Genomic DNA, 19,531 nt, shown 5'->3' on the forward strand with positions numbered 1-19,531 from the left:
GGGCGTTGTAGTTTTCGACGACACCCCGGCCGCCATCAGAGTCGGCAAGAAACATATATTTCTCCAAAATTACGTACGTGACATGCACATAGCGACACGCACGTACGGGCAAGCGATCAAATGTTTGGAAGCCAAAGCTGTACTCGCGGTAGCGCGTCTGCTATCCAGCTCAAACACAACACAACCTCCTGGTTGTGTTGCTGTAGCCAGCCGCTAATACACCGATCGCACCTACAACTTTCTTCTTTGCAGTCTCCATTGTCCATTAAACAAATTGCAAAAGATTCACCAACACAGATGTCCAGAATACTGTGGAATTTTTCGATGAAAACAGAGCAGTTTGTATGGTGACACATTGGGTCCGAATACTTCCGTTGCCGTCGTGACGTCACGCGCATACGTCATCATACATAGACGTTTTCAAGCGGAAGTTTCCCGGGAAATTTATAATTGCACTTTATAAGTTAACCCGGCCGTATTGGCATGTGTTGCAATGTTAAGATTTCATCATTGATATATAAACTATCAGACTGCGTGGTCGGTAGTAGTGGCTTTCAGTAGGACTTTAAAGCACATCAATTTGCCTGAAATTAAAAAAATAAATGTCATCCTTTTTAAACAAAACATAATTTTTGACTGAATTGAAACATTTGATACTGAAAAATACAATTCAATAAATCATCAAAATGAACTCAGAAACACAATATACAAAACAATTTAACCCACAAAAGAATTTGCATTAGTACAACAACTTGGTGGCCATTTTGAATCTTTGCTAAAAGAACAAGGCTGTAATCATACTGTAAATGACGCGTCATCAATGACAAGTTTGGTGTTTACAGTGAGCAGACAATAGTTTATTGTAAGTATGGTATTATTCCGTACATTGTTGTATTTTCTTGTGTTTTGAGTCAATCAATATAAGAGGTGAAGCTACTTGCAACATATGTTTTGACCGAAAAGATGAGCAAAACAACGACCATCCAGGCTTGGGTAATATCACCACTTATACGAATGTAAGCAGATATGCATTAAATTGAAAGGAACAACATCAACACAAGGATATCTGATTATGTTGTTAATGATTTTAAGATGAGATGTAAATCCAACAACTCTGCAGCCATTTTCGATTAGGGGAGTTGAGGTTAAGAGAACAAGGCTCAATTATATTTATAAATAACAATTTATCAACAACTATATTGTGTCTATTGTTTATAAGGATAATCCAAGCAATGGCATGTTGTAGTTATGGGATTATTCCAGACATTGTTGTTCTTACTTGTATTTTTGTCAATCAAAGGTGAAGCTACTAGCTACATTAGCTATATTTGACCGAAAAAATAAGCAAAACGATGACCATACAGTCTTAGGTATTATCGTCACATGTGTAAATGTAAGCAGATTGCATTAAATTGAAAGGTACAACACCAAAACAAGGATATCTGATTATGCTCATGATTTTCAGATTAGATTTAAGACTAGCAACTCTGGAGCTATTTTGGATTAGGGCAGTTCACGCTCAGAGAACAAGGCTTCATTATGGTAATAAATAACAATATATCAATACCTAAATTGTGTCTATAGTAGGTTGTAATTATGGGATTATTCCAGACACTGTTGCGCTTCCTTGTGGTTTAAATCAAAGTCCAGGCAAAGCTACTAGTTACATATTTAGCAGACAAGATGACCAAGACAATTGTCGTCCCTTCTTAGATTATATCACCACGTTTAATATGAGCAGAACACATTACATTGTATGAATGGCACCAAAACGAGGATATTAGAAAATATTGTACAGTAAATCTTGCAACTCGGTCACCATATTGGATCCAAGATGACAAAGTGAAAGATTGTGTTGCAATAAGGCAGTAGCAGGTTCTATGGAATTATCCCTTGTTGTGTTTTACATCTTGGACCTATTTTCTCCCCAGTACCGATCACGGGCGTGAACCTGGCTGCAAACGGTAGCAACCTCGTGGAGTTCAACGACACAGTGGTGCTCACGTGCACCAATGTCACGGGCACTTCTTTATCGTTTACGTGGCTAAACGACACCTCCGAGGTGACGGCTGGCGGAAACGTTCAAATCAGCGCTAACGGCTCCGAGCTGACCATCGCCCAAGTAACCCGCTACGACCAGGGCCCGTTCGGGTGTACACTGTCCAACGACATCAGCCACGGAATCAGTTCACAAGTCCTTTTTAACATCAGCTGTAAGTTTTGATATTTACATACAAAATGTACATGGCTGTCCCAGGAAAAGACTATTTCTCTGTTTTTTCACAGACGGTCCGACGAACCCACAAGTGTCAGTAACCCCCTCAAAGTACACCCACATCACAGGGTCTAACATCACCCTGTCATGCTCGGCCGAGTCCAAGCCCACGGCAATGATCCAGTGGCTGATGAACGGGACGAACATCTCCCACTCTGACCCACAGCTTGTACTCAGCAACGTCACAAAGAACCACTCGGGGGACTACCAGTGTGTCCTCCACAACAGCGTCACATCGAGGTTCAACATTGCAAGTGCAATGATCAGCATCATGGGTAAAGTTTCTGTATTTAACACCATTTAATGTTTTGTATTTTGTTTGTATGGATTCATACTTCAAAATCTTTGACCGTTCAATTTGAGGACAGAGCCCTCATAGCACGTGTTTGTTCTGTTATTATTGTCCACTCACACACAAAGACTTGTGGTTTCATGCGGGCCTACATTACAAAACTAGTTTCGGGACTTACCAGAGGCTTGGTGACACCCTCTACCTTTTTGGTTATTGTATCAACCCTTAGGACGTCCTTTGAATATCATCACTCATTTATTCCATCCATCCATCCATCCATTTCCTACCGCTTGTCCCTTTCCTAACGCCAAATAATGTCAGCTCACCAAAAAATATAAATATATATTACATATTCAATTATTCATATTTTCTTCCGCTTTTATTTAGTAAGTCTGTTCAAACTACTATAGGCCATAATGTACTTATCAAATATTAATTGGATTTAAAGGCCAGTATGAGAAATGTAGAGAATAGGAAAAAAAATGACTAAACAATAAACAAATTTAAAAATAAAAAAGTAGACAGTAGTACAGTAGATCATAGCATATTTGCAAACGTCTTTTCTCTGCTTTAAATTGTAAATCATTCCGGGTTTTTCTTGGGGGTTTTTTATGATTACAGAAAAAAAAGTTATTTGCTGGCGCTATCCACACGGGAAAAAGGGTGCTAGAGCTATGAATTCATCACAGGGTGCGATGTCACATGTAAATTCAGTCAAGATTTTCCAGCAGGGAGATGCTTAATTGATGTATAGTTTTTTATAATTATATATATATATATATATATATATATATATATATATATATATATATATATATATATATATATATATATATATATATATATATATATATATATATATATATATATTATAATGTTATTCTTTAAGGACATTCAAATATGTTACATTTTGAAATTTATAGATATATTTTTATATTTATTTATTTCAAAATTTAACAAAATTAAATGTTTTTAAACAATAACTGTATATATATATATATATATATATATATATATATATATATATATATATATATATATATATATATTTATTCATAAATGTGTTTAGAATATATTTTATGAAATAATATCCTTATATATACAGTGTGTTTATTTATTTATTTATTTATAAATGTATTCAGAATATATTATATAAAGATATTATAAAAATCCATATATATACATGTATATATATCTACATATGTGTATATGTACATCTCTCTATATATAATATAGAGAGCACGGCAGCACGGTGGAGAGGGGTTAGTACGTCTGCCTCACAATACGAAGGTCCTGGGTTCGATCCTGCGCTTTGGATCTTTCTGTGTGGAGTTTGCATGTTCTCCCTGTGACTGCGTGGGTTCCCTCCGGGTACTTCGGCTTCCTCCCACCTCCAAAGACATGCACCTGGGGATAGGTTGATTGGCAACACTAAATTGGCCCTAGTGTGTGAATGTGAATGTGAGTGTGAATGTTGTCTGTCTATCTGTGTTGGCCCTGAGATGAGGTGGCGACTTGTCCAGGGTGTACCCTGCCTTCCGGTTTCCTCCCACCTCCAAAAACATGCACCTGGGGATAAGTTAATTGGCAACACTAAATGGTCCCTAGTGTGTGAATGTGAGTGTGAATGTTGTCTGTCTATCTGTGTTGGCCCTGTGATGAGGTGGCGACTTGTCCAGGGTGTACCCCGCCTACCGCCCGAATGCAGCTGAGATAGGCTCCAGCGACCCCAAAAGGGACAAGCGGTAGAAAATGGATGAATGGATATATATATAATATATAAATATTAATATAATTTTTTATTTTTTTAATTCCCCCCACAATTTTTTAAACAAATTTAAATGTCTTTACACGTGACAATTGATTCAACGCACTGTATTTTAGTTGATAAATGGCAGTGGCAGGGCCACCCCACTCACTGTACCCTGGCTTGACCCTGGAAAACGTTGAAGAACCCTGCTGTACACTGTATGACTGTAAACTTTGAAATTGATTTTAATTAGGAACAAATGGGTAGTTTTTTTGTGTAGCTTTGCCATTTTAGGCCTGTTCACAAAATAATTGACAATTGTAACCTTTAATGACCTCTATTTATTCAACATATCGTCTTCATGCTGTTTAATAACCAACAATTATCCAACCACAGCGCCAATAACAGCAGTCATGGTCAACCACACGGGTGTACCGGCAATCGCCCAGCAGAACTTCGCCCTCCAGTGTCACGTGACCGGCGTGGTTCACCTCATTCAGTGGTGGATGAACGGTAACCCGGTGTCTGCTGACAACACCACAGTGTTTGCTATGGACAACAAGACCTTGACTCTCAACCCCGCCCAGCCCTCGGATGCTGGGGACTATCAGTGTCAAGCTTTTAACGCTGTGAGCAACATGACCAGCAGCCCTTACACTGTGGAGGTCTACTGTGAGTATCCAGATGTTTTGGTCGGATCGTACGGTGTTCACTGTGGATTTGCTACGGCGAGTAATGGCGGGGATGCTTGTAACTCTAATCTATGCTTGAAACTTAAAGTGTAACAATTAGCTAAGAAACTGCTCTTATCTCAAAACACTCTTAAGTTGAGGTATCACTGTATTGACTGAAAACTACGTCCCGTAGTCTTCTGATTTGATGATTGACTTCAGTGGCAAATGTAGTTTAAAATCAATAGAGTTATTGCTCTAACAGACACTTTACAATAGATCTTAAGATCATCGTGTGTTTCTCAAACCTAGTCGGGTTCTTGCTCGAACATAGACCATTACCACCTGAAAAGGTGAGACTGTGTAGCAACATGTAGACTAGTAGGAATGCAGTAGTAGTACAAAACCCAAAACCAGCGAAGTTGGCATGTTGTGTAAATGGTAAATAAAAACAAAATACAATGATGTGCAAATCCTTTGCAACCTATATTCAACCGAATAGACTGCAAGGACAAGATACTTAATGTTCGAACTGGAAAACTTTATTTTTTGCAAATATAAGCTAATTTGGAATTTGATGCCTGCAACATGTTTCAAAAAAGCTGGCACAAGTGGCAAAAAGGACTGAGAAAGTTGAGGAATGCTCATCAAACACTTATTTGGAACATCCCAAAAGCAGCTTCCATGGAATGCTCAGTCATTCACAAACAAGGATGGGGCGAGGGTCACCACTCTGTGAACAAATGCGTGAGCAAATTCTCAAACAGTTTAAGAACAACATTTCTCAACCAGCTATTGCAAGGAATTTAGGGATTTCACCATCTAAGGTCTGAAATATCATCAAACGGTTCAGAAAATCTGGAGAAATCACTGCACGTAAGCGATGATATTACGGACCTTGGATCCCTCAGGCGGTACTGCATCAAAAAGCGACATCAGTGTGTAAAGGATATCACCACATGGGCTCAGGAACACTTCAGAAAACCACTGTCAGTAACTACAGTTTGTCGCTACATCTGTAAGTGCAAGTTAAAACTCGACTATGCAAAGCCAAAGCCATTTATCAACAACACCCAGAAACGCCGCCGGCTTCGCTGGGCCGGAGCTCATCTAGGATGGATTGATGCAAAGTGGAAAAGTGTTCTGTGGTCTGATGAGTCCACATTTCAAATTGTTTTTGGAAACTGTGGACGTCGTGTCCTCCGGAACAAAGAGGAAAATACCCATCCGGATTGTTATAGGCGCAAAGTTCAAAAGCCTGCATCTGTGATGGTATGGGAGTGTATTAGTGCCCAAGGCATGGGTAACTTACACATCTGTGAAGGCACCATTAATGCTGAAAGGTACATACAGGTTTTGGAGCAACATATGTTGCCATCCAAGCAACGTTATCATGGACGCCCCTGCTTATTTCAGCAAGACAATGCCAACCCATGTGTTACAACAGTGTGGCTTCGTAGTAAAAGAGTGCGGGTACTAGACTGGCCTGCCTGTAGTCCAGACCTGTCTCCCATTGAAAATGTGTGGTGCAATATGAAGCCTAAAATACCACAACGGAGACCCCCGAACTGTTGAACAACTTAAGCTGTACATCAAGCAAGAATGGGAAAGAATTCCACCTAAAAAGCTTAAAAAATTGGTCTCCTCAGTTCCCAAATGTTTACTGAGTGTTGTTAAAAGGAAAGGCCATGTAACACAGTGGTTAAAATGCCCCTGTGCCAACTTTTTTGCAATGTGTTGCTGCCATTAAATTCTAAGCTAATGGCTATATGCCAAAAAAAAAAAAGTTTCTCAGTTTGAACATTAAACATATTTTCTTTGCAGTCTATTCAATTGAATATATGTTGGAAAGGATTTGCAAATCATTGTATTCTGTTTTTATTTACCAATTACACAACGTGCCAGCTTCACTAGTTTTGGGTTTTGTAGTAAAATGGACACAGGTATGCATCAGGTGCCACTCAAAATCAATACAGGTCTTGCTCTAAAATAAACCTTTACTGACTGAAAATGCAAAGGAGAATTGTTACCAGTAGAAGGTAGTTAGTATTCAACAAAAGTCAGATATTGCTCAAAATGAAAAGGGTTCTTGTTCATAAATAAGTCATGAAGTATGAATATTGGCTGAACATAGTGAGTGTTTGAGGTGGTAAAGTACCAGAAACCATTTGTTCTTATTTGATGCCCATTTGTGGAAAATACATTTCCAAATCAACAGGTAGCTTGCTCTACACCAATATGCCTGAAATATGATGATGCGTTGAAAATGGTGACCCGCTGAAAGATGAAAAAGAGCATAGGCAGATACGCCATTTATTCTTGGTGGGGAATTGGACAAAATCAACCAACCCAGATCCAATGGTACCAGAGAATGTAATACACTACCGTTCAAAAGTTTGGGGTCACATTGAAATGTCCTTATTTTTGAAGGAAAAGCACTGTACTTTTCAATGAAGATAACTTTAAACTAGTCTTAACTTTAAAGAAATACACTCTTTACATTGCTAATGTGGTAAATGACTATTCTAGCTGCAAATGTCTGGTTTTTGGTGCAATATCTACATAGGTGTATAGAGGCCCATTTCCAGCAACTATCACTCCAGTGTTCTAATGGTACAATGTGTTTGCTCATTGGCTCAGAAGGCTAATTGATGATTAGAAAACCCTTGTGCAATCATGTTCACACATCTGAAAACAGTTTAGCTTGTACAGAAGCTACAAAACTGACCTTCCTTTGAGCAGATTGAGTTTCTGGAGCATCACAATTGTGGGGTCAATTAAACGCTCAAAATGGCCAGAAAAAGAGAACTTTCATCTGAAACTCGACAGTCTATTCTTGTTCTTAGAAATGAAGGCTATTCCACAAAATTGTTTGGGTGACCCCAAACTTTTGAACGGTAGTGTATATTGATTGGAACGTGTCACTGGTAGATAGGGGACATTTTCAGCCATAATGTCTCAGGTATTGATCAAAATCAATAGGGTTTTTGCTGTAACAGAGAGCAGTAATACCAGGAAAGGTCAGGAAAATGATAACCAGTAGAGAAACGACAAGGAGCATTTGTATTTTGACTCTATCTTTTGTGTGGTTTGGGTTCTTTCTCCACCGCAAAGCAAAATGCTAATATTTGGACATGCAGTGATTTGCTATTATCCCCAAAATAATGTGTCAGTTATTGTTCATAAGCAATCGTATTTTTGCTCGAACATAATTGTACTACACTAGGTACAAATGTAACCTTTGGCTTGTTTGGCAGACGGCCCGTACACGCCAGTGATCACGGCGCCCACCATGGGCCTGACCGGGACACCGGTGATGCTCAATTGCTCCAGCAGCTCCCACCCTCCGAGCCAGCACACCTGGTACTTCAACAACACCGTGCTGGCCAACACCTCCGTATATCACACCGGACCGCTGGTCTTGAACATGAGCGGGACGTACACCTGCAAGGCCTTCAACAACATCACAGGGAAAAACAGCACGGCGAACCACACGCTCACTGTTCTGAGTAAGTGAAGGGGGGGTGGAATAACCGCACAAAGTGTTTGTCAGTACAGTCGTCCGTCGCTTCGAACTTTTTAAAGCTTATTTTTTGCCCTTATTAATCATTAAAAGGGCTAAATGTGCTTAAAATACCAATACTGCAGTCGCATTGGCCACTAGATGAGACCTAACCATTTAAAGTGCTCTGTTCAGTATCAGGGCCACTGATTGGCTCAGTCTCAAGCAGTTACTGTATTCAATCAAAATAGTCTAAATATGACTTAAGAGTGGTATTTCATGTCTGTCATATTGTAAACATTGTATTTAGAAGGTCATAAACATGACTTCTTTCCGCCAAGTACCACCTCGGATTTAGACACCTCACACTTGGCTTTCCAAGTACCACCATATTGACCAACATTAATATACAGTAGCGTAGTAGGTCTAAATATTTATTAAAAACAAAGCAGATATTTTATTTAACAGGTATTTTAACATTACTCACAGTTTTGAATAGTTTAAAGCAGGGGTCACCAACACGGTGCCCGCGGGCACCAGGTCGCCCGTAAGGACCAGATGAGTCGCCCGCGGGCCTGTTCTAAAAAAAAAAAAAAAAAAAAATTTTTTTTTTTTTTTTTTTTTTTTTTTTTTTTTTTCCCCCCAATTAAATCTACATAGAAAAAACACAAGATACACTTTCAATCAGTGCATCAACCCAAACAACCTCCCCCATGCACACCCATCCACACCCACTCACACAAAAGGGGTTATTTCTTTCTGCTACCAATATTCTGATTCCCACAATTTAGACAACACATCTGCAAGGGACACAGTCCCTGAAGCACACATGATTGTATAGGCTGCTGGTCCACTAACATTTTCATTAATTACTATTTTTTATGTAATTATTTTTATATTGTTTTACTTTCTTTTTTATCCAAGAAAATGTTTTTTATTTATCTATCTTATTTTATTTTATTTTTAAAAAAAGGGCCTTATCTTCAACAGACCAGGTTGTCAATGAAATTAGATTTGTTTAAAGGGTTTTTTAAACCAGGCCCAGTCCAGATAATGTCCAAGTCGGACTCAGCAACACACACCTTCATTCATGTACACAGAAAAAAATTAGGGAACACAACAGATTGCATATAATTTATAAACAAAATTACATTTTCAAAATAAGCTTTTATGTACAGTCCAGATTATGTCCAGGTCACTCAAATTAGGGAACACAACAACAGATATCATATAATCTATAAACATAATTATACTTTCAAAAAAAGCCTTTGAGGACTTTTCATCTTTTTTTAAATGTTTTTTGGCATCATTATCGTTTTCAACCATGTAACTTTCTAAAGTTAGAAAATACTGAATGAATGTTTTAAAGAAAGTAATACTAAGTGAATATCTGTTTTTGGCCTTAAAAATAAACATTTTACAGAGTACTATAATTAAATTGACTAAATCATGATTGTCAATGAACTCTCCTAAAATAACAGAAACCACATTAAGCTTCATAAACAAACCAATCCTTAAACACATTTTTTCAACTTCCACCCAAAACAAAGACACAATATGACAATACCAAAACAAATGCAGGGTGGATTCAGGCTCCTGACAACAAAATCGGCAATCATCTGACTCTGTCATATTCCATAATTTTAACATTTTCCCTGTGGGTAAGAAGTTATAAATAATTTTAATTTGAAAATAACGATTTTGCACATCGATAGTGGTTTTATAGATTAGTTTGAATATGGCATCCCATGGCAACGGGCAGTCAAAAAAGTCCTCCCATTTTCCATTTGTGTTGTATGAGGCAGCCTTCAAAGATTTCTTTATTAAATAAAAATTATATATTTTTCTATTTATTTTAGTTCCTTTTTGCCAACTAGAATTTCTTATTAGAGGTTTACAAACTAATAATTTAGTAGCTCCATAATTAATTATTTGTTTCCATCTTTTCCCAATTACTCCAGTTAGTTGATAAAATGAAAAGCTTGAGCAAGCATCACCATACATAGCTCTAAATTCATCATACTTCATAATTTTACCATTCTCATTGATAATATCATTGACAAAAATGATTCCTCTTTCAAACATATTTTTCCAAACGAAAGGCTTTCCATCTATTACAATATTAGAGTTCATCCATATTAACTGCTGCAAAATATCGTCTCTTTTTTCTGGCACATAAAATTGAAAACACCACTATGAGTGGATTGTTTCCTTTATGAACCCCGCCATGTTTCCCAGCAGACTCTCTGGGAGGGGATCACTTGTAAAAAAGGATACAATTTCTTTTGATACAGTACATGTTTTTTGTCCAACAGGACATTTGTGTACCACTCAATGTTTAAAAACATCTTTGGAACAATTGATGCTTTTAAAGACAGACACATAGCTTCAAGGTTGAGAAGTTTCAGGCCCCCATATACATACTCTTTGTACAAAACCTTTCTTTTAATCTTTTCTGGTTTGCCGTTCCAGACAAAATCGAAGACCCTCCGCTCATAAATCTTAAAAAAGTTTTGTGATGGAGCTGTTAATGACAAAAACAAATAAATAAATTGAGGAATAATTAACGAGTTGGCAATAGACATTTTACCATACGAGGTTAGGGATTTCCCTTTCCATAATTGCATAATTTTGTCCAGCTTTCTTAGTCGATTATCATAATTTACTGAGCCTAGATCTTCCAGATTTTCTGGGACAACAACACCAAGTATGTTAACTGGTCCATCTGTCCACAAAACAGACATTTTGCATTCCATTCGAAAGGACGTTCCCTTTAGATTTCCGATCCTTAACATTTTACATTTATCATAATTAAGCTTAAGGCCAGATTGCTGTGAAAATATGTCCAAAAGATTAAGAAGGTTCCGCAAACAATGAGGAAAAATCTTATCTTTGTGAATCAGCCTTTTCTGACATGAACTTCATCAAGAACAAACACAGAACACGCCTCACTGATGCACATCTGCAAGACTCACTCAGAGTTGCAGTGTCAAGTTACACACCAGAGTACAACACACTAGTTAACAGCATGCAATGCCAGGCTTCCCACTAACTGACAAAGAAACAGATAACAGATTTGGTGTCCAGTTCAAAGTGTGACATGATTTAAACATTTGAGAGTTTCCTTTTGTATTTTACATGAGTTATTATTTGTACAAACATGGTGCAAAGTAATTCATGATTTGTTAAAAAATGTTAGTGGCAAGCTAGTTAAAATGGGATATTGTGATTTCACAAGACTGTCTTAGAAGTGATCATTTGAAAATGTTCAATTTGAAAAATGTGCACTTAGAGAAAATATAAAAATTAAGTGTTGCATATTGATATTTATCTGTTTCTATATATATTTATTGTGAGAAATCATTAAGATGATCAGTGTTTCCACAAAGATAAATATCATTAATTATTAATAATAACAGAGTTAAAGGTAAATTGAGCAAATTGGCTACTTCTGGCAATTTATTTAAGTGTGTATCAAACTGGTAGCCCTTCACATTAATCAGTACCCAAGAAGTAGCCCTTGGTTTCAAAAAGGTTGGTGACCCCTGGTTTAAAGGGTCCTCTATTGCAGTGTTTTTCAACCACTGTGCCGCGGCACACTAGTGTGCTGTGAGATACAGTCTGGTGTGCTGTGGGAGATGATCTAATTTCACCTATTTAGGTAAAAAATCTTTTTTGCAAACCATTAATTATAGTCTGCGAATGATGTGTTGTTGTTGAGTATCTGTGCTGTCTAGAACTCGGCAGCGTAACCGTGTAATTATCTTCCATATCAGTAGGTGGCAGCCGGTAGCTAATTGCTTTGTAGATGTCGGATACAGCAGGAGGCAGCGTGCAGGTAAAAAGGTATTTAATGCTTAAACAAAAAATAAACAAAAGGTAAGTGCCCCTAAGAAAAGGCATTGAAGCTTAGGGAAGGCTATGCAGAACGAAACTAAAACTGAACTGGCTACAAAGTAAACGCAAACAGAATGCTGGACGACAGCAAAGACTTACTGTGGAGCAAAGATGGCGTCCACAAAGTACATCCGAACATGACATGGCAATCTACAATGTCCCCACGAAGAAGGATAAAAACAAACTAAATGTGGGAAATATTGCTGCAGGAAAATACCAAAAAAAGAGAAAAAGCCACCAAAATAGGAGCGCAAGACAAGAAGTAAAACACTACACACAGGAAAACAGCAAAAAACTCAAAATAAGTCAGGGGGTGATGTGACAGGTGGTGACAGTACACCTACTTTGAGACAAGAGCTATAGTGATGCATGCTTGGTTATGGTTTAAAGTCATCCAACAATTGCGACAATGACTTTTTACTGTCAACTGAGTTTCGTTATTTAATGGCGTCTGCTGGTGGTGTGCCTCCGCATTTTTTCAACGCAAAAAATGTGCCTTGGCTCAAAAAAGGTTGAAAAACACTGCTCTATTGCACCAATTATACCCTCTAAAAAAACCTCCAGGAACCACCAACAGTACTGCATTTACATGTCATGACCTGAAAATTAACCAAATATGAGTGATTTTGTTATTATAAGCGCCAACGCAGACGGACTATTTTAACGCACATTGATAGCAGTGAGCTAATGCTAGCTTACGCCGCTATTGTTGACACACTGGGCCGACAGCTGCTTCTGCTTCGTCTCAAAGTTGCCAAAAGTAAATTCTAGATTATAGCTCAAAGTTGCTAAAAGTAAATTCTAGATTATAGCTCAAAGTTGCCAAAAGTAAATTCTAGATTATAGCTCAAAGTTGCTAAAAGTACATTCTAGATTATAGCTCAAAGTTGCTAAAAGTAAATTCTAGATTATAGCTCAAAGTTGCTAAAAGTATATTCTAGATTATAGCTCAAAATTGCTAAAAGTAAATTCTAGATTATAGCTCAAAGTTGCTAAAAGTAAATTCTAGATTATAGGTCAAAGTTGCTAAAAGTAAATTCTAGATTCTAGCTCAAAGTTGCTAAAAGTAAATTCTAGATTATAGCTCAAAGTTGCTAAAAGTAAATTCTAGATTATAATTCATGCAGCTCTCACTTGGTAGTAGACAAATGTGGCCATGGACCGACAGGCTGGTTGACTTTCACATTGATTGATTGATTGATTGATTGATTGAGACTTTTATTAGTAGGTTGCACAGTGAAGTACATATTCCGTACAATTGACCACTAAATAGTAACACCCGAATAAGTTTTTCAACTTGTTTAAGTCGGGGTCCACTTAAATTGATTCATGATACAGATATATACTATCATATATACTATCATTATAATACAGTCATCACACAAGATAATCACATTGAATTATTTACATTATTTACAATCAGGGGTGTGGAGGGGGGGGGGGTAGGATATGGACAGCAAGTAGTGGACATAGAGAGAGAGAGAGAGAGAGAGAGAGTGAGAGAGAGAGAGAGAGAGAGAGAGAGAGAGAGAGAGAGAGAGAGATCAGAAGGCATAAGAAAAAGTATCTGCATTTGATTGTTTACATTTGATTACTTGCAATCCGGGGAGGGTGTTAGTTTAGGGTTGTAGCTGCCTGGAGGTGAACTTTTATTGCGGTTTTGAAGGAGGATAGAGATGCCCTTTCTTTTATACCTGTTGGGAGCGCATTCCACATTGATGTGGCATAGAAAGAGAACTGAGCTGGCGAAAAAAGACGCTTGTTGTAGCAACTTTTTTTAACACTTCATGAGGATTGCGACTGATTCTTCATCTAAACGGGATTATGTGAGCTTCCGTCGGTCGGCATTCCAGTAAGAGTGGAAATATTCCAGTAAGTGTTTGTTTTATTTTGGTTCGTTATGGTTAGTTTGTACGTTTAGCACCTAGCAATGCTGCCGATGCTATAGTGTTAGAATAATGCTGCATCTGTCTTATTGGCATCCTCCTTATATTCAGGATCAACAATATAAGGTTCTGAATCATAATTTTTCCCTAAGTAATCGTTGTTGGCTCCCCCAAAGCATTGTTGTTAATGCGGAAGGGGTCTGTGGTTCCTAACTCTACGTCACAGATCATTGCTCATTCACTCTCAAAATGGCTCAGGGACCTCGTAAGATTGATACTATTTTGATCATATCTATTTACTAGCAAACTTTGGAAGTCTTTCGGTGTAATTAATCAGATATATATAATAATAGCTTCAAAATAGCGGCAACTTGTTTTTCCACTGAAGTGTAATTCTGGTCTTGTCAGGCCCTCCGGGGAGGAGGGCAACACGGCAGTGCGGCTGGATCAAAAGAGACATCGGAGACGCTTTGCTAAACAAAAAGTTGCTTCATCACAAGCGAGCGTCATTAAACGGGTCTGCACTACCCGGAGGAGCCTAGGTCAAAAAATGAAGGACTCCTAAACTGGAGAAGCCAAACCACCAGTCTTGTATTCCTTCTTTCTCTGTCTGGGTGTGTGCTAAGTCAGGACAGCACAATCTGACCATGTAAGGAGACGTTCATGTGAAAGTGTCTGGAAAACAACTGATTTAAGTCATAACTCAAATGTTGGCTTCGAGCTAGACAGGTAGTCTCCTCTCAAGGACAGGGCTATAACTTTTGCATTCCCAAGTCCCAATTAGAGCCTCTTTTCCTACGAGAAGTGATCCAATCCACCTGTGAATATCAAACTAAGGGGCCTTATCCTAGTATGTGCTCAAACTGAAATACCACTATTTAATTAAACTTGGTGGTTCGCCTTCTCCAAGTTGGATGTAAATCTTCACCATAAGCAAAACATGATATGAGTTAATTAATTCACTTCACTCCTCTACTGGTACTTTCAAGTACCGCAATACATTCTGCATAGAGACTTAGACACCAGCGCGTGGGATCATTTGTTCTGCAGAATTATATGGACTAGCTTGTTACCTACATTTGACCGTACAGTAACAAAAACATGGGCAAACTTTTGGCAGAAACGTTCACCGAAAATCACTGTTTCATTATACTCTGTACAGCAAAGTCTCGACTTGACGCTGAGTGAACAAACAGTATTCCAAGATGTGGCTGTAGGCAACCTCTTGCTGTATTTATTTGTTTTATTGCAACCTTGGTTGGTCATTTTGTTGCTTCCCCGCAGCTCCGGTGACAATGACCTCCGTAAACCATGTGAAGTCTTATCCCATCTTGGACCACAATTTCACGCTGACCTGTGACACAACTGGCGACGTGTACTCCATCACCTGGATGCACAACGACACCCTGGTGGAGTCTGACGCCGCAAGGAACTTCTCCATGAACAACGCCACCCTCACCTTTGACCCCGTGCTGATGTACCACGGCGGGAATTACAGCTGTTACGCTTCCAACCCACTCAGCAGCTTAGCCAGTGATAATTTCACCCTGGCTGTCGTATGTAAGTTCTTTGTTTTATCACAGCAACATTGCAAGACTACCAGTATTTTCCGGACCATAGGGCGCATGAGCGGGTCTCGTCAGGTTTTTCTTTTTCATACGAAAGGCGCATATGGGGTCATATTATTTATTTATTTTTCTAAATGTAAAAGACTTCCTTGTGGTCTACATAACATGTAATGGTGGTGCTTTGGTCAAAATGTTGCATAGATGATGTTTTACAGATTATCTTCAAGCCGCTTTCTGACAGTCACTTCATGATGCGCCGTTTTGTGGGCGGTCTTATTTACGTGGCTCACTTTCGGCAGCGTCTTCTCCCCCGTCATCTTTGTCGTAGCGGTGTAGCGTGCAAGGACGGGAGTGGAAGAAGTGTCAAAAGATGGAGCTAACTGTTTTAATGACCTTGATTGATTGATTGAAACTTTTATTAGTAGATTGCACAGTTCAGTACATATTCCGTACAATTGACCACTAAATGGTAACACCCAAATAAGTTTTTCAACTTGTTTAAATCAATTCATCCAGACTTTACTTAAATTAACAACGGAGCAGCATCTTGTCATCCGTGGCTCACTCCTGCAACAACGCCGGAAATGTGTACCGTGAAAAACCGTCCGACCGGAACCGTCTAATAACTAAAGTTCCGTGGGTGAATTATGTAAACTCACTACACCGGTAGTTTTTAGCGCTTCCTTGGCGAGATTTAAGTTAGAACTTTACGCTACTTTATATTAGAAATGGCAACAGCAGAGGGTGAATGTCCCATAACAAGAAGATAGAGAAAAAGAAGAAGCTTATCGACTACGGACTGCGCAAATTTTCAGGACTTATGCAGATCTCAAATACACATCAGCGGGTACCAGAATGTAAGAAAAGTTGGTTTTGCATAATATTGTGAAACAAAACGCCAGACAATATGTCTGCTAAAAGGTGCCATTTTGCAGTCCTTATACACCCACCATAGTAATACTTGTATCTCTGACTACGGTAGCCGTAATGGGCCGACAATCCATTAAGCGGTGCGGCTTCAAAGTCATACTAAAACATTTTGACAGATTTCTGAGTGCCGTGTGTAATGTTCTTTATTTTCAATGGAACATTTAAAGTTTTGGTGTTGTTTACTGGCGTCATATTGCAGTCTACACGTATCTCTTATGTGTGACTGCCATCTACTGGTCACACTTATCATTACACCATGTACCAAATAAATATTGCTTCGAGGTCGGTAAGCACAACCAGAATTATTCCGTACATTAGGCGCAAAGGGCTATAAGGCGCACCTTTTGAGAAAATGAACGGATTTTAAGTACGCCTTATAGTCCGAAAAATACGGTATTTATGGTATGTGGGCTCTGTACCGAGGATGTCGTTGTGGCTTGTACAGCCCTTTGAGACACTTGTGATTTAGGGCTATATAAATAAACATTGATTGATTGATTGATTGATTGATATTTATTGATTCGATGTTGTGTGCAGATGGACCAGCAGTGCCAACCGTCACGGCACACACTGCGGCGCTGGTGGGAAGCAGCGTGGCGCTCAGCTGTAACGCCTCGTCACACCCGCCCAGTCAGTACATGTGGTACTTTAACAGCACGGTGGTGGCCAACAGCTCCGTGTACCACACACTTCCTCTTAGCACCAACATGAGCGGCACGTACACCTGCAAGGCACACAACGCCATCACTGGCTACAACACCACCGCCTCCACCACAATTACAGTTTTGGGTAAGAAAACATATTTTTCCTGATCAAAGCAATTATTTATGGGAGTCCTTTGTACAGGTACAAAGGAACCTATTGAAATTGTAAGGTTTATTCTTATTCCGCAGCTTTGCACACTACTTTGCCCCCCTTAACATGCTTCAAAACTCACCAAATTTTATACACACATAGGAAAACTGTGACAGCACACTTTAGTAAAAAAAAAAAAAAAAAAAAAAAAAAAAATCAAAATTGCGCTCTAGCGCCCCCTAGGAATAAAACAAAAACAAACTGCCTGTAACTCCCACTGGGAAGGTCGTAGAGACATGAAACAAAAACCTGTATGTAGGTCTCACTTAGACCTACAATTCATAATTTCACATCCTTGGGCAAAAACCAACAGGAAGTTGGCAATTTCCCCTTCAACACAAAAAACGACTAAAAACACTAATTTTTGCCTCTTTGAGCTGTAATTTGACCCCCTTAAAATACTTCAAAACTCACCAAACTTTTTACACACATCGGGACTGGTGGAAATTGCGATCTAAAAAAAAATCAAACCCCAAAACTCAAAATTGCGCTCTAGCGCAATTTTTGAATAAAACACAGACAAAACTGCTTCTCAGAGGAAAACACAGACAAAACTGCTTGTAACTTCCAGTAGGAACGTTTTAGAGACATGAAACAAAAACCTCTACGTAGGTCTCACTTAGACCTACATTTCATAGATTGACATCCTTCAGCAAAAATCAACAAGAAGTTTGATATCCCCACTTCAAAACTAATTTTTTTTAAAAAGCGGTCACCAAACATCAAACATTATCTCCTCTGAGCGCGTTTGTCATTTCGGCTTCAAACTACTACAGGAGAGAGATTGAACCCTTCTGATTAAAAGTTGGCGAAAGCGTTTTAATAAGTGCTACGGTTTTGATTTTACGAGCCTTCAAAGAAAAGAACCACTAGGAAAATAACACAGACACAACTTCCTCTAACTCCCAGTACGAATATCGTAGAGACATGCAACAAAAACCTCTATGTAGGTCTCACTCAGGACTACCACTGGACAAAAGTATTGGGACACCTAGGACTAGCACCAGCTAAAATGCGGACCCGACCAACGCTGCTTGCAGCTTTAATTATATTTTGTTGTTGTGTTTTTTTTCCCCAGACGAAATAAAAGAGGCGAACATAACGGTGCCCATGAGCGCTGCCATAGAAGGTTATCCAACTACGTTGACGTGCAATGTGTCCGGACCCCCTGAGCAAGTGCTCTGGATGAAAGATGGAGTCCCCCTGATGGCGGACAACAGAACCACGCTGTCCATGGATAACGTCACCGTCACCTTCAACCCTCTGTCCCGCAACGATACTGGAATGTACCACTGTTATGCTATCAATCCCCTTCAAAATGTGTCAAGCCCTTCTCATATGCTCCTTGTAAACTGTGAGTATGACATATTGAGATTGTAATGTGTAATTGAATGTATTGGCGCCTTCTGGCAAGTATGCATGCTCATCTTTTATGTTAGCATTTTAGCTGATTTTATACGTCCAAACCTTAAAAATCATGGATTTCCTTACTTGGTGCCATCTTGGAATTATACTAACTGTTCTTATGTCAGCATGCTAACATTTTATTCTATCATTTTGGCTAAATGATACTTCTGAACCTAGAAATCATGGAATTCCTTACTTGGTGACGCCATGTTAGTTTTCTAACTGATTTTGCTTTTGCTAGCTAACGTTATGATATTATTATAAGAACTGCAAATGTTGCCTTTGTCTTTAAAACAACAGCCAAAAAAGGCATTAAGTCAGTGTTCTGAGGGATTTTTATATTTTTTCCCCCCCTGTTTTCACCACTGGCTTGTTCAATTTCCATGTTTGGTAACTTAACAATGGAACTCCCATGAATGAGGTGATTTCTACCAACTAATCAACACAGAAATATAATATAACATGTTTTTGACAATGCGTACTCCTCATATTGTCCAT

General features: G+C 38.7%; 1 protein-coding gene across 1 annotated transcript in view; it reads left to right on the forward strand.

Moving 5' to 3' along the window:
• The window catches only part of LOC133659669 (hemicentin-1-like), a 67,810-nt gene that overhangs the window by 34,885 nt on the left and 13,394 nt on the right, over nt 1-19,531 (forward strand). The window contains exons 8-14 of the mRNA XM_062062250.1: nt 1,932-2,213; nt 2,287-2,550; nt 4,714-4,989; nt 8,246-8,497; nt 15,558-15,833; nt 17,309-17,560; nt 18,705-18,980. Coding sequence (XP_061918234.1) covers nt 1,932-2,213; nt 2,287-2,550; nt 4,714-4,989; nt 8,246-8,497; nt 15,558-15,833; nt 17,309-17,560; nt 18,705-18,980 — 1,878 coding nt within the window. The remainder of the gene's footprint in view (nt 1-1,931; nt 2,214-2,286; nt 2,551-4,713; nt 4,990-8,245; nt 8,498-15,557; nt 15,834-17,308; nt 17,561-18,704; nt 18,981-19,531) is intronic.

This window comes from Entelurus aequoreus, linkage group LG11 (genome assembly GCF_033978785.1).
Source record: "Entelurus aequoreus isolate RoL-2023_Sb linkage group LG11, RoL_Eaeq_v1.1, whole genome shotgun sequence".
NCBI classification, from domain to species: domain Eukaryota; kingdom Metazoa; phylum Chordata; class Actinopteri; order Syngnathiformes; family Syngnathidae; genus Entelurus; species Entelurus aequoreus.